Source organism: Chelonia mydas, chromosome 10 (genome assembly GCF_015237465.2).
Source record: "Chelonia mydas isolate rCheMyd1 chromosome 10, rCheMyd1.pri.v2, whole genome shotgun sequence".
NCBI classification, from domain to species: Eukaryota; Metazoa; Chordata; order Testudines; family Cheloniidae; genus Chelonia; species Chelonia mydas.
This window is the reverse complement of record NC_051250.2, coordinates 49,556,979-49,573,898: the sequence shown is the minus strand read 5'-3', so window position 1 is coordinate 49,573,898 and position 16,920 is coordinate 49,556,979. Positions and strand designations below refer to the sequence as shown.

General features: G+C 43.0%; 1 protein-coding gene across 3 annotated transcripts in view; it reads left to right on the top strand.

Moving 5' to 3' along the window:
- The first annotated feature begins 2,367 nt into the window (after window positions 1-2,367).
- The window catches only part of UBE2Q2 (ubiquitin conjugating enzyme E2 Q2), an 80,590-nt gene continuing 66,037 nt past the window's right edge, over window positions 2,368-16,920 (top strand). Inside the window, exon 1 of one of the 3 annotated variants that reach the window (XM_037910251.2) lies at window positions 2,368-2,928. In XM_037910251.2, the coding sequence (XP_037766179.1) occupies window positions 2,743-2,928 (186 nt within the window). In that variant the 5' untranslated portion in view covers window positions 2,368-2,742. The remainder of the gene's footprint in view (window positions 2,929-16,920) is intronic. The other 2 variants (XM_037910253.2, XM_037910252.2) reach the window with 2 other exon arrangements.

Sequence of the window (16,920 nt, the reverse complement as noted above, 5' to 3'; positions counted from 1 at the left end):
TCCTTCCCCACTGCCTCTGCCTGGGCTGGTGACCCAGGAAAGCCCAAGACCCTCCAGCCTGGGGCGCTGGCCAGAAGGAGCCAAGCCCTGCATGTGCCAAAGCCCCACACAGTGCTGGCATGGGGAAGCCTCTCTGCCCCTCAGCTAAGCTCTGGGGTGCCAGGGGGGTGGGGGAGCAATTTCTAGCCTGTTCAAGCCCTAAACCTGCAGTCTCTACTGCAGCCCCCCGGGGCAGGGGCTTAGCACTCTCTTCCCACCAACCCCCTGCCCTGGGTCTTTCCCCCAGGGAGCATGGGTCTGCTCCATCCCTTCGGCACCCTCCCCTGCTGAGCCCCTCTCTGGCCTGGTTTGCTGAAGCCCCTGCAGTCAGGTTTCCTGGGCCCTGGTGCACAATGCATCCTTAAGGCTTAACTCCTTCGTGCCCGTGCTGTAGCTAAGGGATAGGAGGCGACTGGGTTATGTCGGTGGCTAGCAGCAGCCTGGAGGTGTTAGCTGCCTTTCAACACTATGCAGGCAGGAAGGGACAAGCTGCTTCCAGCCACAGGGGGAAGGGGGAGGAGGAAGAGATGAGCTCTGCAAAGATAGGGGCCAGGTCATCCCTTCCCCCCACCCCCCCATGACTGGAAGTAGCTCCCGTCCCTTCCCTCCTGCACAGTGCTGAAAGGCTGCTGCTGGCCACATTCTGGTGTGAACCCTGGTAGAAATCGGGGGTGGGGGGGACATGCAACCCTGTGTGCCCCCCACGGATTGCATCAAGAAGACACGGTGCCAGGTACCTGGAGAGGTGGGTCCATCTTGGGGGCCCAGCCAGACATAGAGGGTGGAGAGTAGGTTCGGCTCTGTCATAGAATCATAGAATATCAGGGTTGGAAGGGACCTCAGGAGGTCATCTAGTCCAACCCCCTGCTCAAAGCAGGACCAATCCCCAATCAAATCATTCCAGCCAAGGCTTTGTCAAGCCTGACCTTAAAAACTTCCAAGGAAGGAGATTCTACCACCTCCCTAGGTAACGCATTCCAGTGTTTCACCACCCTCTTAGTGAAAAAGTTTTTTCTAATATTCAACCTAAACCTCCCCCACTGCAACTTGAGACCATTACTCCTTGTCCTGTCCTCTTCTACCACTGAGAATAGTCTAGAACCATCCTCTCTGGAACCACCTGTCAGTCACCCCCACATGTGAGAGATGTACAGGAGTGTGTGGGGGGGGGGTAGGGGTGTGTCACCTCTCCTTGTCTGAACCCTAAAGCCTTAAAGATAAGAAGGTAAATAAAAAGAGTCCACCTACACAGTATTTTTTTAATGGGGGTTCAGTCAACTTGATGTTAATTTGAATGTCTGTATTGCATAGTTCTGATTGTCATTGAACTCGCTTTAATATGAATAATTTACTAGGTGTCTCGTATTCGGTATAGGAAAATATGGTCACCCTAACTGGGGGAGAGAGTGGGAGGCTGGTAAGGCTAGTGAGTTTGTCAGGCCTGATAGGAGTTGCTGTTAAAAGTACAGTCAACCCTTTGCTGTTAGCATCAAGGAATTTGTGGGAAGCTGGTAGGGCTAGTGGATGGGGATGGAGTAGGGAGTCAGGTCAGTCCTAATGTGTGTAGCAGATCTAGTGGACCAGGTTGGACCAGACCTAGTATATATGTCTTTGGAGCGGGAAGGGAAGTAGGGACCCCATTCTGCCCTGTGGCTGCTGCGTGAGGGGTTGTAAGTACAGGGCTAGTCTTACCCTGGTGTGTATGTGTGAAGTAGGGAGACAGGCCAGCCCTGGTGAATGTGTGTGTGTGGGGGGGGAGATTAGGGGGTGGCACAGACTTGGCACATGTGAGAAGTGACTAGAGAGCTGGAGCTACACCGGTGTGGGAGTGGCAGGGGGGAGGTGAGCAAGGAGGATGAGCCGAGCCCTGCCCTGGCGTGAGGTGTGCATGGGGCAGGGCTAGAAGTGAGTAAGAGCCCTGCCTTGTTGTGCATCTGGGATAGGAGGAAGGAGGCCAAGCCTGCCCGCTGGGTCTATGGGTGGGAAAGTGAGCAAGGAGGCTGGGTGGGCCCTGCCCTGGTGTGGGAGGTGTGTGTCTTGTGCATGATAGGGGTGAGTAAGTGTCCTGCCCCAATCGGTGTCTGGGGTAAGGGGCCAACCCTGCCCCAGCTTGAGGAATGAGGACATCTGATGGCAAGGCTGACCCAGCCCTCTGGGGGGGAGGGTTGAACCCTGCCCTTCTGTGTGGAGGGAGGAGGGATGAGTATGGGTTGGCACTGCCCATGTGTGTGTGGGTGTGGTGAACCCTGTCCTAGGGGAGTGAGTCGGGGGCTGGCCCAACGCTGCCCTCCAGCTGGGGTGGGGGGAGAGGGAGGGTTACAGACCCTGTCTGGCTGTATGTGTGTGGGGGGGTAGGGGGCTGGCCAGGCCGCGCGTGGAGGGAGCCCTGCCTGAGGGCAGCGGAGCGAGAAGGGGCCGCCCTTGCACTGTTGCGTGGGGCGGGGTGGCTGGTGGGCCCGGCCCAGCACGGCTGGGGAGGGGGTGGCTGGCTCCGCTGTTGCCCTTTTAAATGTGCGAGAGGGTGCTGGAGGCTGGTACAAAGGGAGCTGCCTCCGCCGCCGCTTCTGCTTCCTCCACCGGCTCAGGCTGTTCCCCGCCATCTTCCGCCCAGCAGGCGCGGCCGGGTCAGGCCGGGCCGGAGCCGAGCTGCGCGGGGCGCGTGAGGCGAGGTGGCGCAGGCCCGGGCCCGGAGATGAGGCCAGGATGTCGGTGTCAGGGCTCAAGGCCGAGCTGAAGCTCCTCGAGTCCATCTTCGACAAGGACCACGAGCGCTTCCGCATCGTCTCCTGGAAGCTGGACGAGCTGCACTGCCAGTTCGTGCTGCTGCCGCCGCCGCCGGGGAGCAGCCCGCCGCCGCCGCCGCCGCTCACCATCCACTGCAACATCACGGTGCGGGCCGGGCCGCTGGGGGAGGGGGCGCGGCGCCCGCCCTGCTGAGGGGGGCACTTGGCACCCACTCAGCCGGGAGCAGCGAGCGGGGGCACGCAGCGCTCGCCCAGGGCGCCTGGCACCCACGGGAAGGGGGTAGAGGTACCGGTTGCCCCTAGGGTATGGGCACGGCCCCCTGGCATGGGGTGACTCAGCACCCCGGGGTATGTCGTCCCCATTGGGCAGCAGCATATGGCACCCAGGTGAATCCATCGCCTGCAGGGGCGAGTTTACCCAGTGCCTAGGGGGGCACAGCACCTAGCAATCAGTACACGGGGGGCATGCCAGCTGTGTGCCAGCGGCGTCTTGTGTAGCGTCCTCCGAGCTCGGTCCTGAGACACAGTGGGGCTGCCGCTGGCGAGACACTACGCGTGTAGCTTGATTTCTTCAGAGCCTCGTCTATCCCTGCCTTCGTTCCCCCTACAGATGGGGAGAAACCCCTCTTTCTGCCGCCCCCCCGCCCCCGGCTGCTTCGTGCTGCCCCTTTCATTTTCCTTCATAAAGTATTGAATCAGCGCCCCTGCTTTCTGTTTCTCAGCTGAAAATGTCGACTCTCTTAGCCTGGGGGCATTCTGCGGGATGGGGGGAGAAAGGGGCTTTGCCCACCACTTCATTAGTTATGCTGCGTGTCTGTTTCTTAGAAGTTGGAGAAGCTGTGAGCCCTAAACAAAGGGAGTGTAGGCCCTGGAGAGAGCAAGAGCCACCCCCCCCCCCCCCGTTGTGTATCCCCACCGTTCCTGCTGTTAGTTTTGTGCCCTAAAACCCATGGGGTGAGGAGAAGGAAAAAGGAGGTTGCAGAGGGGAAAAGTATCTCTCTCTAAAGGATTTTAGTGGGATGTGGTAAGTATTTTGCTCCCTTCCCCAAAAGGTGGAAGCCCAGGAAGAAGGTGGAGTGTGTGCACATTACTGAATACGCAATACAAAACCAAGGCCTGAGCTGAGCAACTTGCTTTTCTGTGTGACCCAGCCAAGTGAACGCCACAGAAAAGCTAACTCTTGTTTTGGGGCTGGGAGGGCAGAAGGCATACCAGATCTTTTGGTTTTCTTCTACAGCCTGGTATTTACTTTATCTGCATTTCTAAAATACAATTTTAAAATGTGTGTAATGGTGAATAGGAGATTTCACTTCTGAAAGTGACTGAGTTAGCAAGGAGGCTGAGGAAACTTAATTATTGCCCATTTAAAGGGGTAAAACTGAGTGCTTGCTGAATAAAATAATTTTCTTGCATAATGAATTTATGGAGGGGGATGTGTTTTGAAGAACTAATTTGTGGGGGTTTTGTTTTTTGTTACATGAGTGAGTAAAACAGTATTGGGGAGAGCTGAGGAGCAAGCTCATCATGGTAAAGATAGATAAGTAAACTTTTGTCTAAACTGATAAAATACCCCTTACCAGCTTTAGAAATACTATAGACCCTGAGCATGCAAAAGGATTTGAACATACAGGACCTTTACTTCATGTGGAATGCTAATGTAGGTTCACTTTGCAGCATTGGGGCCATGTATAAGTAAACTTACCTGTCTATTTGGCAAGACTGCTCTTAAAGGTAGACTGTTTTTAAGGCTTGACTGTGTGAAATTGGGGTTTAGTATGTTGGGGGTCAGAGTAAAGATGACAACATAATTCATTGCCTTTTGGAAAAGGATGAAAGCAGACATCAAAAGGGTCTGACTCTGCAAATGCCCAAGTACTCAAAGTTGAAAATTTAATTAAATTAAAAGTCCTCAGCCTTGCAATATTAACATTAGTTATTCTTTAATGTAATAGAATCAACCACATTTTACCTGTATCATCAGTTACTTAATTTTTTTTCTATTCTAAACTAATTTTAGCTACATATTTTAAAAGAAGGATTTGCAGGTCTGACCGTTAAATGTCATGGAATTTGTTTTGTACTTATAAGTAGTTGAATATAAGGGCACTTAATCCAAGTGTACTTACTTTTTTAAAAACACCAGTAACTTTTTATAATGTAATAGGCAACATGTTTTGGAGCCCTATGTCTAGAGAAATCAGATAATGAGTTGCATGACTTCCTATAAATAACTTTATTTCAATAGAAAACTGTACTGCTCTTTGGCTGAGGAGGTTGATTGCTACTTTCCACAGAGCATGACCTCTTTCATAAATTTCTGGAAAGAATATAAAAGATAGTTTCTGCACCATGAAACATCAGTTCAGGATGATGGGTTGTTTTTCCTGTCAAATGATAAGTAGTAAAGCAGCCGGTAGCAATGGATTCTGGGTTTGTGCTGTGGTGTTTCTAGCCTTTTTCTACCTCTAAGGTCACTTTCAGCAGCAGCTCATATGTCTTTTTATTCCAGGTTGAAATTTGGTTAGTACTTTTTGGTAGTATCTTAATTATCTATGTCAGAGCATAAAACCAATAATGTAAAGTGTGACCTAGGCTTTCCCCAGCTTATAGTAGTGTCTGTTTACTATGTTGTGCTGTTATGGTCACTTGCCCCAAAGGGCTGAAGCCTCAGTTATGCTGGTTTAAGTGGCATGTGACCTTGCGACAAAGGAACTGAAAATGGCTGTTTCAGACAGAAAAGCCAAGGCTTCTGCTTTGCAAAGTGGTAAGAATTGAAGCTTCTTGGAAATTATATTTTGCACTTCTGCCTAAGGAGTTGGTGCTGTACAAAACTAGTTAAATACTCACAGTATGAATAGAGTGACTTATTCAACCAATTTTACAGATCAGGGATGGAAACTGAGGTACAGAAGCTGACTTTCACAAAATCAGGTGGGAAGTCACTGGGACAGCCAAGAATAGAATCCTGGTCTCCTGATTCCCAGGCCTGGTGCTTTGCGGCAAGTGTATGTACACTTGCCTTCCTATTAAGGCTTGAAGTGGTAAAGGGAATTCCCTGTAGCAGACTCATACTCAAGTCTTGTGGTTTTAATTCTGAAGTGCTGCCAGCTTTGTCTCTAGATACTGTATCTTAGAAAATTATAATTCTTATCCCTCATCCTGCATGGGATCTAAAGTGCTTTTCTAGAGAGCTGGGTCAAGGCATTCTAGGATCTAGAATCTATTTTCTGATGACAGTGTTAGCACACTCAAACTTGTAGTGTTATAAAAAGCTGGTAGTAAACGTGTGGTTCTCTGGAGAAACTCCTCCATTGCTAATGGAGGAGTTATCTCCAGGCTCTGGAATTACAGTGCAAATATGTAACTTTTAGTCGGTTTGCCTTTCCTAGACAACTTAACCCTCACAATACTGAAAATCCTCAAGGATATTTTCTTCCACTTGGAAAAAGACTCCTGGCAAGTGCTGCTGTAGTTCCATAGGCCGTTAAATGTTTATTTCCTTCCTCCTTTGTGATGTCACAGAGATGAACATTACCTGATTACTTTTTAAAACTTTCCCAGTTAATCAGTTTGGAATATATGCTTACTACTTAACAGTAGTAGGTTTCTGAATGCCAAGACTCCTATTTATAAGGGAAAATAAATAGCAACTAACCATGTGATCCTTTGCTGTAGCTCACGAAAGCTTATGCTCAAATAAATTTGTTAGTCTCTAAGGTGCCGCAAGTACTCCTTTTTCTTTTTGCGAATACAGACTAACACGGCTGCTACTCTGACTTCTATCTTATGGGACCGTCGTACCATATGTACAGTGTGGTGGCTATATAAATACTCGTGCATTGTGTATGGACATGAAAACTATTAGTTTTTAGAATGATCGCTCTCTTACAAAGGAACAAAGTTCTTTCAAGAACTTCTGGACTAAGACCTAAAGGAGATCTGATGACTTACATTTGTTTCTAATTAATCTTAGAGAATTTCTTTCCACTCTCCAATCTAAAGAGAGACAGCAGAGGGAATACAGCTAAAAAAAATTACCTCTGATTAAGAAACATAGCACACTGAATTCCTTGTGAGAACCTGAGTTGACATACTTTGACTAGCAGTGTGTGTCTTCTGGAATTTCCCACCGAGGTGACATTTTCACTTTGAAGGCCTGGAATAATATCTCATTGGAAAATCAGTTTGTTGGAAAATCAAAGCTCAATGTTTTCTACAACTTCCCAGGAATGTTATTCATCTAATTCTTAAAGACCCCTGAAATACAATCCATATCAAGCTATTAATTTAGTTAATCTCCTTTTGAATATAGGATAGGAGTGGTCAAGTAGGCATCCAGTCAGATTTCAAGGAAACGGTTTGCTTTACCCTTGCCAGGAGTGTGATCTATATTGGACCTTAAATAGTTAATCCTGTTAGTTTCAAAGAGGCATTTTAGGGTGGAGTCATCCTTGTCAGAAATACTGATTCTTAGGCCTGAAAACTGTCTAATTATTGAACTTGTTCAGGCCATGTACCTTTACATTCCCACTTGTTGTGCCAAGAGCAATATCTCTGCTCCAGAGTTGTCATCTACCTTTTTTGTGCTCCCTTTCTGGTTAGCAACAGCACCTCAGTTAAGGTCAGTCTGAATAAAATTTGCCTGTTACAAGCTCCATGTGGATTTACTTTTCTCCCCTTGGGGTGTTTTGAATAAAAAGCAAATCAGTGGACTTAAAAATCAGTAGTTTATTGCTTTTCTATCACAATGCTTCTAACTTAGACATGTCTTTATTTGAGAGCTGTAGAGTTGCAACTGGAGATGTCACAGCCCAAGTCTGGTAAGGTACCAAAAGTTAAGTGTTGTGACTGGATGTTCTGTTTTCTTTTCACAGAAAGAGAAGGAACTACCGATATGAACTGGTTTCTGAAATGCAGAGACTGAATTTTAGGGAGAACTCTTATTTTCTTTTCTGCATGTGTTTTTTAATTATTGGCTCACTTCTGTGTTTAAATAGACACAAACTTGAAAAACCACATTTCCATCAGAACACTTTGCACCTATTCTTACAATTAACTTACGAAAATACACCTGTTACAGTCATTTTATATATACAGTTTAAAGATCTGTGTAGTATTATATGAGACCTCCTTTAGAGTGGTGGCAGTGGAGGGACAGATTGGACTCTAATCTCAGCTAGTATCTATCCAAGAATGAAATTTAATCCCTGGACACATAAGCGCCGACTTCCCCTCTTTCCCGTGGGTGCTCGACCCTGCCTCTGCCCCCGGCCCCGCTCCCACTCCACCCCTTCCATGAGGCCCCACATTTTCCTATCCCTTCCCTGCCCCCATTCCAACCCCTTTTCTCCAAAGTCTCTGTTCCCTCCCTGCCAATATTCCAACACCTTCTCCAAACCCCCAGCCTGGCCCTGCCTCTTCCCCGCCTTCTCCCCTGAGTGCGCCACTTTCCTGCTCCCCCCCCCCCCCCCCCCCCCCCCCCCGGCCTGGAGGGTGCGAACGCTGCCAAATAGCTGTTTGGTGGCGGCCGGGTGGGAAGCACTGGGAGGTAGGCGGAGGAGTGGGGACGCGGCACGCTCAGCGGAGGAGGAGGTGGGGTGGGGGCGTGAGGGGAGCTTGGCTGCCAGTGGGTGCAGAGCACTCACTAATTTTTCCCCGTGGGTGCTCCATTCCCAGAGCACCCATGGAGTCGGCACCTAGGCCTAGACAGACAGCAAAAATCTTGTGCATCGTCAAGTTTTACTTAGTGCTTACATGGGGCCTATGCTGAACCTTGTCCTTGTATCAGCCATCTGCAGACGGGGTGAATTTTGTCCCAAATGAGTACCACATACAACTGTTCACAAATCATGTAATGTGACTTATTCTGGGACTTGGTTATTTTTCATATGGAAAGACGGATTCTCTGCCTTTCCTTAAAAGGTAGCCTTCTGCTGAATCAGAGTTCAAGCTACTATGAAAGACGTAAAAGGGTGTGGTGTCTGGAGATAATTGCAACCAATGAGAAAGGACTTTACTTTTCGGTCTGACTCTGCATTCTGAACCCAAACAGATAAAAGGATAAATACTTTTCTGTTAACTCCACAATCCTTTTACAATTTAGTACAGACAAAAAAATATATATATAGGCATTTCACATCATGCACCCCTTTTTTCTGGGTATTAATATTAAAGGCAATACCGAGAAGGGGGATGATTTTGAAGCTATTTTCTTTTAAGGATGCTCAGTTTATACACAAAACTAATTCCATAATGAATGAGTTGCCAACTCAAAAGAAACTACCAAACTTCTCATACGATGGTAAATCCTTACAGTGATGGTTAGAGTCCAGGTTATTTTCTATGCAGTTTATAAATACAAGAAACAACCAGAAAAAGTTACTGGACACTTCCTTTTTGAAGAAAAGGAATATTGTAATACCCAAATTCTAAAATATATAAAACTCCAAGGAGCTAGACATGCTGTATGGAGGTGGAATAATCTTATTTATGCAACAAATTATGAGAATAATAAATTAGGAATGGGTTCCTTCTTTAAGGAATGCACTTCTGCCAAAAAAAAAAAAAAAAAAAAAAAATTAAATTCAAGAATACAAATGCTAAAATTCAAAGAATGCTGAGTTTTCTAGCTGCATGATATACTTCTACACTGCAAAGCTCAAACTGAAAAACTAAACTTTGCTAGAACAATATTTTCTGGAAAAAATTCCAAGTGCACTAGAATTGAACGAAGGCTTATAAACGTCTGTGGTTTCTGTCATTTCTGTTTTGTTGTTTACAGCTGCTCTATAGCAAGAATCCATGGCCTAAAGATTATATTAAGAGCTTTGAAGATAAATTGCTCTCATTCCCCTTTATAAAATGTACCTCTAATCATGATTGATTGCCCCTAACATATCACATGAAGCCACAATCATAGGCCCCAGTGCTGCAGATGTTTATTCCGCGTGTCGAACTGTAAGCATCTCTGTAGTCCCATTCAAGTCTAGGGGACTACTCATGCATGTGTGAACTATAAGCATGTAAATATTTTCAGGATTGGGGCCACATGACCCCCAAAACAGGCGTTTTTTTTTTTAAAAATGCTCATTGAAATTAATTAAATCCGGTGACAATGTAAAAGTTTGATCTGGCTTAGGTACTTAGATACTACAGTGATGGGGGCCCTATGAGTGCCTCACAATCTTTAGTATAGTTATTTTCAAAGCACCCCTGTGAGGTAAGGAAGTACTATTATCCCCATTTTACAGGTAGCCGGTGAACTGAAGCACAGTGATTTGCCCAAGGTCACACAGGAAGTCTGTCCTGGAGAGAGTTGAACCCTGGTCTCCACACCTTAGGCTAGTGCCCTAACCTTTGGATCATTCTTCCTCCTAGCTTACATACTTGCTCAATCAGATTAGAATTAATGCTTCCCAGTGTTAACACGGTCAAAGTGTTCTCTGTAAAACTTAGAAGAGTCACAAGTAATCTTTGCAGGTTTCTTAATATTATTCACTTATTCTACAGAAACTAAAACATAGTTTAGGATTACTTCATTGGATAACTAGAAGACATTTAGTGTCCTAGAGTGACCGTTTGTTTCATGTTATCAAAAACACTGGATTTGAGCCAGAATTTGAGCAATAGCTTTATGTGCTCTATGTGGCCCTCTTTGTAAATAGCATTACTATTGTGACACTCTTTGTAAATAGCATTACTATTTCTCCATTTAATTTGACACTGTGTACATGGCAAAGATGCCTACTATTGCTGCTTCTGTTTGATGTGATATTAGAACTGATAATAACTAGTCCGAGAACTAGTGGTTTTATTTTACTTGCCACAAATCATTCTACTTGACTTCCAAATTAATGAATCTAAAAAACCAGTTATTTCCTACTTTGTTTCAAGGAAACCTGTGATATCTTGGACACCACTGTGTGATAACTATTGGCAAATGTTTTTACATAGAATTAACCCCTCTATACTTGGTCTTTATAGACATGGAACCTCCCATTCCTGTAGGAAAATTGGGATTATTAAAGTAGATTACTATGAAATAGAATATTTTATCCAACATCTTTTATAGGAACACCAGTAGCTGGGAGGAAGAGGAAAAATACTGGTTCAATAGGGTAACTCTTCCCACAAGTATTCTAAGAAAGCATGCCTGTTTGCAGGGATCTTCTCATCTGCTGAACTGCTGGTTTAATATGGAATTTTTGCAGTTTAGTAGCTGAAGGAACTTGGATTCCAAGGTATTTTATTCAGTCAGAAGTAAGTAAAGCTTCTGATTTGGTAAAAGTGTTCTATCCCAAATCTGAAAAGGAGTACTTGTGGCACCTTAGAGACTAACAAATTTATTTGTTATTTATTTGTCTCTTAAGGTGCCACAAGTACTCCTTTTCTTTTTGCCAATACAGACTAACACGGCTGCTACTCTGAAACCTATCCCAAATCTGAACAGATTGTTGCAGAGGCGTTGTATTTGACTTTTAAACGGTCTATATGGAGCTTAACAGTATTGATAATCTATAAATGGAAGACAAATATATACAGCTTTGCTGTAAAGATACAGTAACAATGGAAGTGTTGGTAATTGGAGTTTTGTGTGGATGTTGGTGCATATCAGCTCTGTAGACTAGGTGTGAATTTTTGTGTTTTGAAGGAGAGCTAAGGAACTTGGCAAATACTGATTGGGATGCTCTTCAAGCATAGGAGGGATAAAGAAGAAGGATCAGGGTTAGCAATAGGCGAAAGGTAAATCAAACTAGGAGGGTTGGGTGGAACACGAATACTTGGCAAGAGGATGTAGAGAAACTAGTGAGAATTGCTCACCAGTGCAAGAGGAGATAGTCTGTGGAGGTGATCCATGAGACACTAGTAGGATATGGTCCACCCATGGAAAAATCAGAAATCCTTGAGGAAGAGAGAATAAAACTGAGAAGAAGGCATGAATGTTAGAATAAGAGCAGAAGAGAGACATCTGACTGAATGATGGGTAAAGGAATTGGCTTAGAGGGTGTGGGGAAGATGAGAACTCTGCCCAGATAATTTACAGTATTCTTGAAATCAGTAAGATATGGGGAAGTGAAGAGGAACTAGATACCAGGTATGATGGTTCAGCTTTCACCACTTAAATGGTATTTTGACTTCTAAACCTAATGGTGACCAAGTAAAAGCCAGTCTTAGCTACTTCGGTACTGATATGGCTAATACTACTTTAGTGAAGCTGATCATATCTGTTCACGTGGTCATAGAAATAAAGTGTGACTAACTCTTAAATATACAAAGAGTTGACTGTTCATTTCAGGTAATGTATATTTGTTTTTTGTTTTCTTCCAGATATCCAAAAATTAAGTTGTGTGGTATTCACCATGTCACAAGCTGAATCATACTAACTCCTTTAGAATCTGATACAAAAATCCATGCCTTAAGAATTGACATAAAAGTGAATCAAAATGTTCATTAGACAACCTAGTGACAACACACATGCGTCTGGATAACAGACATTAAGCAAGAGGAATACTTGTTGTTGAGGCTCCTGAAACAAAAATTCCCTGACAAAATTGCAGCATCAAGATTGTTGCACAAACATGACAAGTAAGAAAATTCAGGGCTCAAAATTCCTACAGGGTAATGAGCTTTCTTGTATTATAATTTGATCTGGCTGACTATTTTGTAATACTCTGTTGGCATATAGACTAAAGCCAAGATCCTGTGCATTTGTGAAGTCTCTGTATTTGGTAGGATGGTATTGTGGTTAATGGAAAAGACCTGAGAGTTGGAGATCTGGGCTCTCAGCTTTGCTACAGACTTCCTAGCAGTCTATATGATCTTGGGAAGTCACTTAACCTCTCTAGTCTTGTCTACACTGACAATCATCTGTTGCTGACAGAAGTGTTAGCTAAAGGGTGCCTTTGAACCTGATTTAATTACAGTGTAGTTGAGGACTAACCCCAGTTTCAGAGGCAGTTGTTTAAGAGCAGCATTTGACCTTGACTTCTGAAACTGCATAACACTGTTCGTCTTTGGCTATACTTAATGGTAAACAAAGTTCAGCATTAAGCTGCATCTCTTGTAGATGTATTAGCAGCCACAGGTTAACTACTTATTTCCTGCCATGATGGGGGAGAAGCGGGTGTGTGTGTAGAGGTGGGTTTTGTTCTTTCACAAAAGTTTAGTAGTATCCACCTGAATGTGAATTTCTTTGTGTGGACAGTATCAAAAGCCTAATATTAAAGTGTACATTTTGGTGACCTAGATGTTCGAGAATAAATGTATTGCTTTACCTCCTCAAAGTGTAGCTTTTTAAAAATACCAGTTACTAGTTTCTTCTAAAAACATAGTGACCTTTCATTGTTCAAATGAATAAGAATATGCTCTTCTTTCAGGTGTTCTTCTCCCCCAGGCCCCTCAACTGGCTTGCTTTAATTATACCACTCAGTATTAAATTTTCTGTAGCACTACTACAAACCCATAAGCAAGATACTTTTCTTTTGTTTGTTGTTTATAATCAGTTAGCAAGGGGTTGTGCCAACTGAAATTTATGCAGTCTGGCAGACTCCCTTCCGAGATTGGTTTACCCAACCCATAATCTCCCCAAGGTTGATGTGGTGGTTCACACATTGCATTCAGTAAAACAGTAGGTATTGAGTTATAGCGTGGGTGATAGCTTGACTAATAAACCCAACTTAAGAGGCTATAGAACTCTGCCTACAAGAAGCTTAATAACTGTATCCTATGACATATGTCTACATTCATGACCTTGACAATTTAACTGAAATCTGTTCTTTGCTGACTATTACCGTCCATTGCGCACACCCTGGCTTATTGTAAGATGTATTGATACTAGAGAACTGGGGTGGTTTTTTTTTCCTTTAAAAAAAAAAAAAGTTTATGGGCTGGGGTGGGAGGTTACGTGTGTGTCTGCAGAGGGTAGAGAGACTCAGAATTGCAATCAGCGTTACCTATCCATTTTATTTTACAAACTTCAGAATTATTACACTTTAGAGCATCTTAAATTGAAAACAAGACTTTTGAAAAGCTTTTTCCTTTTCCTTATGCCAAAGTAGTATTCTTGATCTCTAAAATGTTTTACTTACTGCCTTAACTTTTTTAAATTCAGCTACACTTATAGATTTTGTAACAAATCCAAGAAAATTCTGTAGAGCTTACTTGTATTTGCTATAAGCTGCTTGGTTTTGGAATAACTTCCAGCAAACATGAGAACTCTTCTCATCCAAATATTAGCCCACTTAACGTGTATATAAAGTTACTCTGTAGTCACTGTCCTGTGAATACTCCACTGGCATGTGCTGCTGAGTCCACCACCTGCTGCAGAACTGTAATCCAGAATCTAAGCTTTCATTTTACTTACAAAAATATCTCTAGTCCATATGCTTGCAAAGAAAATACTGAAATGTGTACAGTGAGATAGTGGTCTGCCTGAATCTATAAAAGGCTGAAATGGTAGCTCAGAGGTGTGAACTGCTCCGGCCGTCTCAACGGGGTTTTACTTGTGAAACCTAGAAATGATTGGTTAAATATTGGCTATTCTGCTGATTTCAAGCAGAAACATCTAAGTAATGGTAACACACTGAAACTTTCTACAACAAGAGTAAAGCTTATCTGTGTGGGAGTCGGATCTGTCTCACGTGGGCTGGCCCAAGACTGGAATAAACTCCCACAGGACCCTAAGTACCATTACAAACCTCACCACATCCCACTTTTAGTGCAAGGTACATTTCTTTGACCCTTGACTTCTCAAACATATAGTTGTGAGTGGATTTTTTTTTTTTTTTTTTAAACAATACAAACAAAATACTCCACTGCACACACTTTTCCCCCTAGGGAGAGGATAAGAGAACAAATAAGTGACAGATGTTAGTCCCGTTGCTTAATGCACTACTGAAAGGTGCCTCGGATACTATCATGATGAGCACAGTATTAGAACCTATATAGAACAGGATTACGGGATTCTTTTCTAACATGCCTCCTACACCTCCGCAGATGACTCTCACCTGCGTAACCATGAAAACCTCCAGTTACCTTCATTTCTCTCTTCTAGTATAGTTACAGCTTGTCAATACAAAATCTGTATAGGGACAGCATCAAATTGAATTTAAAAAAAAATTTATTAACTGAAAATGAACATACAGAACAATTATTTGAATAGCCTCTTTTAAGCTTTTTTTTTTTTTTTTTTTTTTTTAAATGAAGCTTTAACAGAACTTCTAGTCTGCTGTACTTGGGCCACACAATCTAGGGAATCTCCCACAAAAGGTAAGTTGCTTGCCCTAGAGTACATGGGCTTTTGACTGTAGAGAGGGTGAAAGAAAATGACATTTTTGTTGTCATAAGCATTCTGCCTATACTATGTAGATACTTAAAAAAAAAAAAAAAATTATACTGCTTAACTAAAACTATATGAATGCGGTTGGATTTGTTTATTGTACATAAACAAAGAAGTAGATGGTATGATATTTACATGGCTTGTGTAAAGGAACCCTGACAGAAGAGCAGATAAAAATGTCTGCCTTTTTCAGGGTGGATACAAGTCTATTTTTAAAAGTGGTTTTTTTACACATACTTTATTTCTAAAAATAAACCTGTTTTTAAAATTTGAAATGAAAACCTATATTAAGGCCTAAAGCTATTGTAATCTATTAAAAACAGTTTAATGAAACATAATATACTACATGGAGTCCCCCCTCATATTGTAATGAATTAAGATGCTGCTTTTTTAATACAGAATCAAGGTGGAAAATGTCCAACTTTTGAGGTCAACTCAAGGTTTATAAGTGTCATTATGTAATGACAGGTTTCAGAGTAGCAGCCGTGTTAGTCTGTATTCGCAAAAAGAAAAGGAGGACTTGTGGCACCTGAGAGACTAACCAATTTATTTGAGCATAAGCTTTCGTGAGCTACAGCTCACTTCATCGGATGCTGTAGCTCACGAAAGCTTATGCTCAAATAAATTGGTTAGTCTCTAAGGTGCCACAAGTCCTCCTTTTCTTTTTGTGAATACAGACTAACACGGCTGCTGCTCTGATACCTATTAGTATCTGTGATTTTTTTTCAGTCTTTACAGTGGATTGAGTGGTGGTATTTACACTTGGAAAAATGTAAGTTTATTTTCAGTTTTTGTTGTGCAGAAAAGCTTTAGCCTTAATTACTTTTGGTTTCAGTGTAGATAATAGGTGCAGAAACCATACTTTTTTAATTAGGACTCTTAGACTTTAACGTCAAAAGGACCACCATGATCATCTAGTCTGACCTCCTGCATGTTGTAGGCCACAAAACCTTGCCCACCACGGACCGGTTCATTCAAAGTTGAGAAACCAATTGGGATTTCAAAAAGCTGGAAAGCTGCATTTCCACCCTCTTTCCCCCCCCCCCCCCCCCCCCCCCAATCTAGGAATAAAACCAGGTTAGAGGATGACGGGGGCGGGCGCAGGTTTTCAAAGAGTTTTTAGGTGCCTGAAGATGCATATGTGAACCAAATGGCATTGTCAGAGGTGTCTGTCTGCATCTTTAGGCAACTAAATACCTTTGCTTCTGGTCACAATGGGCTGGATTTTTTTCATCTGTCAGCTCACTGATTCTACAGTTAATTGTTTAATAAGTCAGTTTTGAATACAAAACCAAGTCTTGATGATTTTTGATTTTTCCTAATGTATCAGCACATTTAAAGTAGTTTTAACTAATAAAAAATAATTTTTAAATGTTGTTTTTGTGAATCCTTAATTGAATTCCAATTTCCATCTAAATGTAACTTACCACAAACTAGATTTTTTTTAAACTCAGAAGTAAGAAATGTCACTGCCAATTTTCAAACAAGAAATTCATATTTTAAGTTATGTTAAGATATATTCTGCTTATATTGCATCCTCCTGGTTAGTACAAAATCTAGTTTAAGAGTATATTTGGTTTCAGATAAACCATTTTAGTGGTTAAACCAACCACAAAGAATGAACCTTTCTTTAGGAAAGTAACTAAAAAGTACAAATGCAAAACAAGATCCAACTTGACTTAATTTAAGGTTTTTTGCTTGCTGACTTGATTAAAACTGGTGATTTCTAAATTTATCCACCAGGGCCTTGGTAATAGTACAATAGTTGGCTAGTGAGAGATAAACCCTGTGCATTTTAAG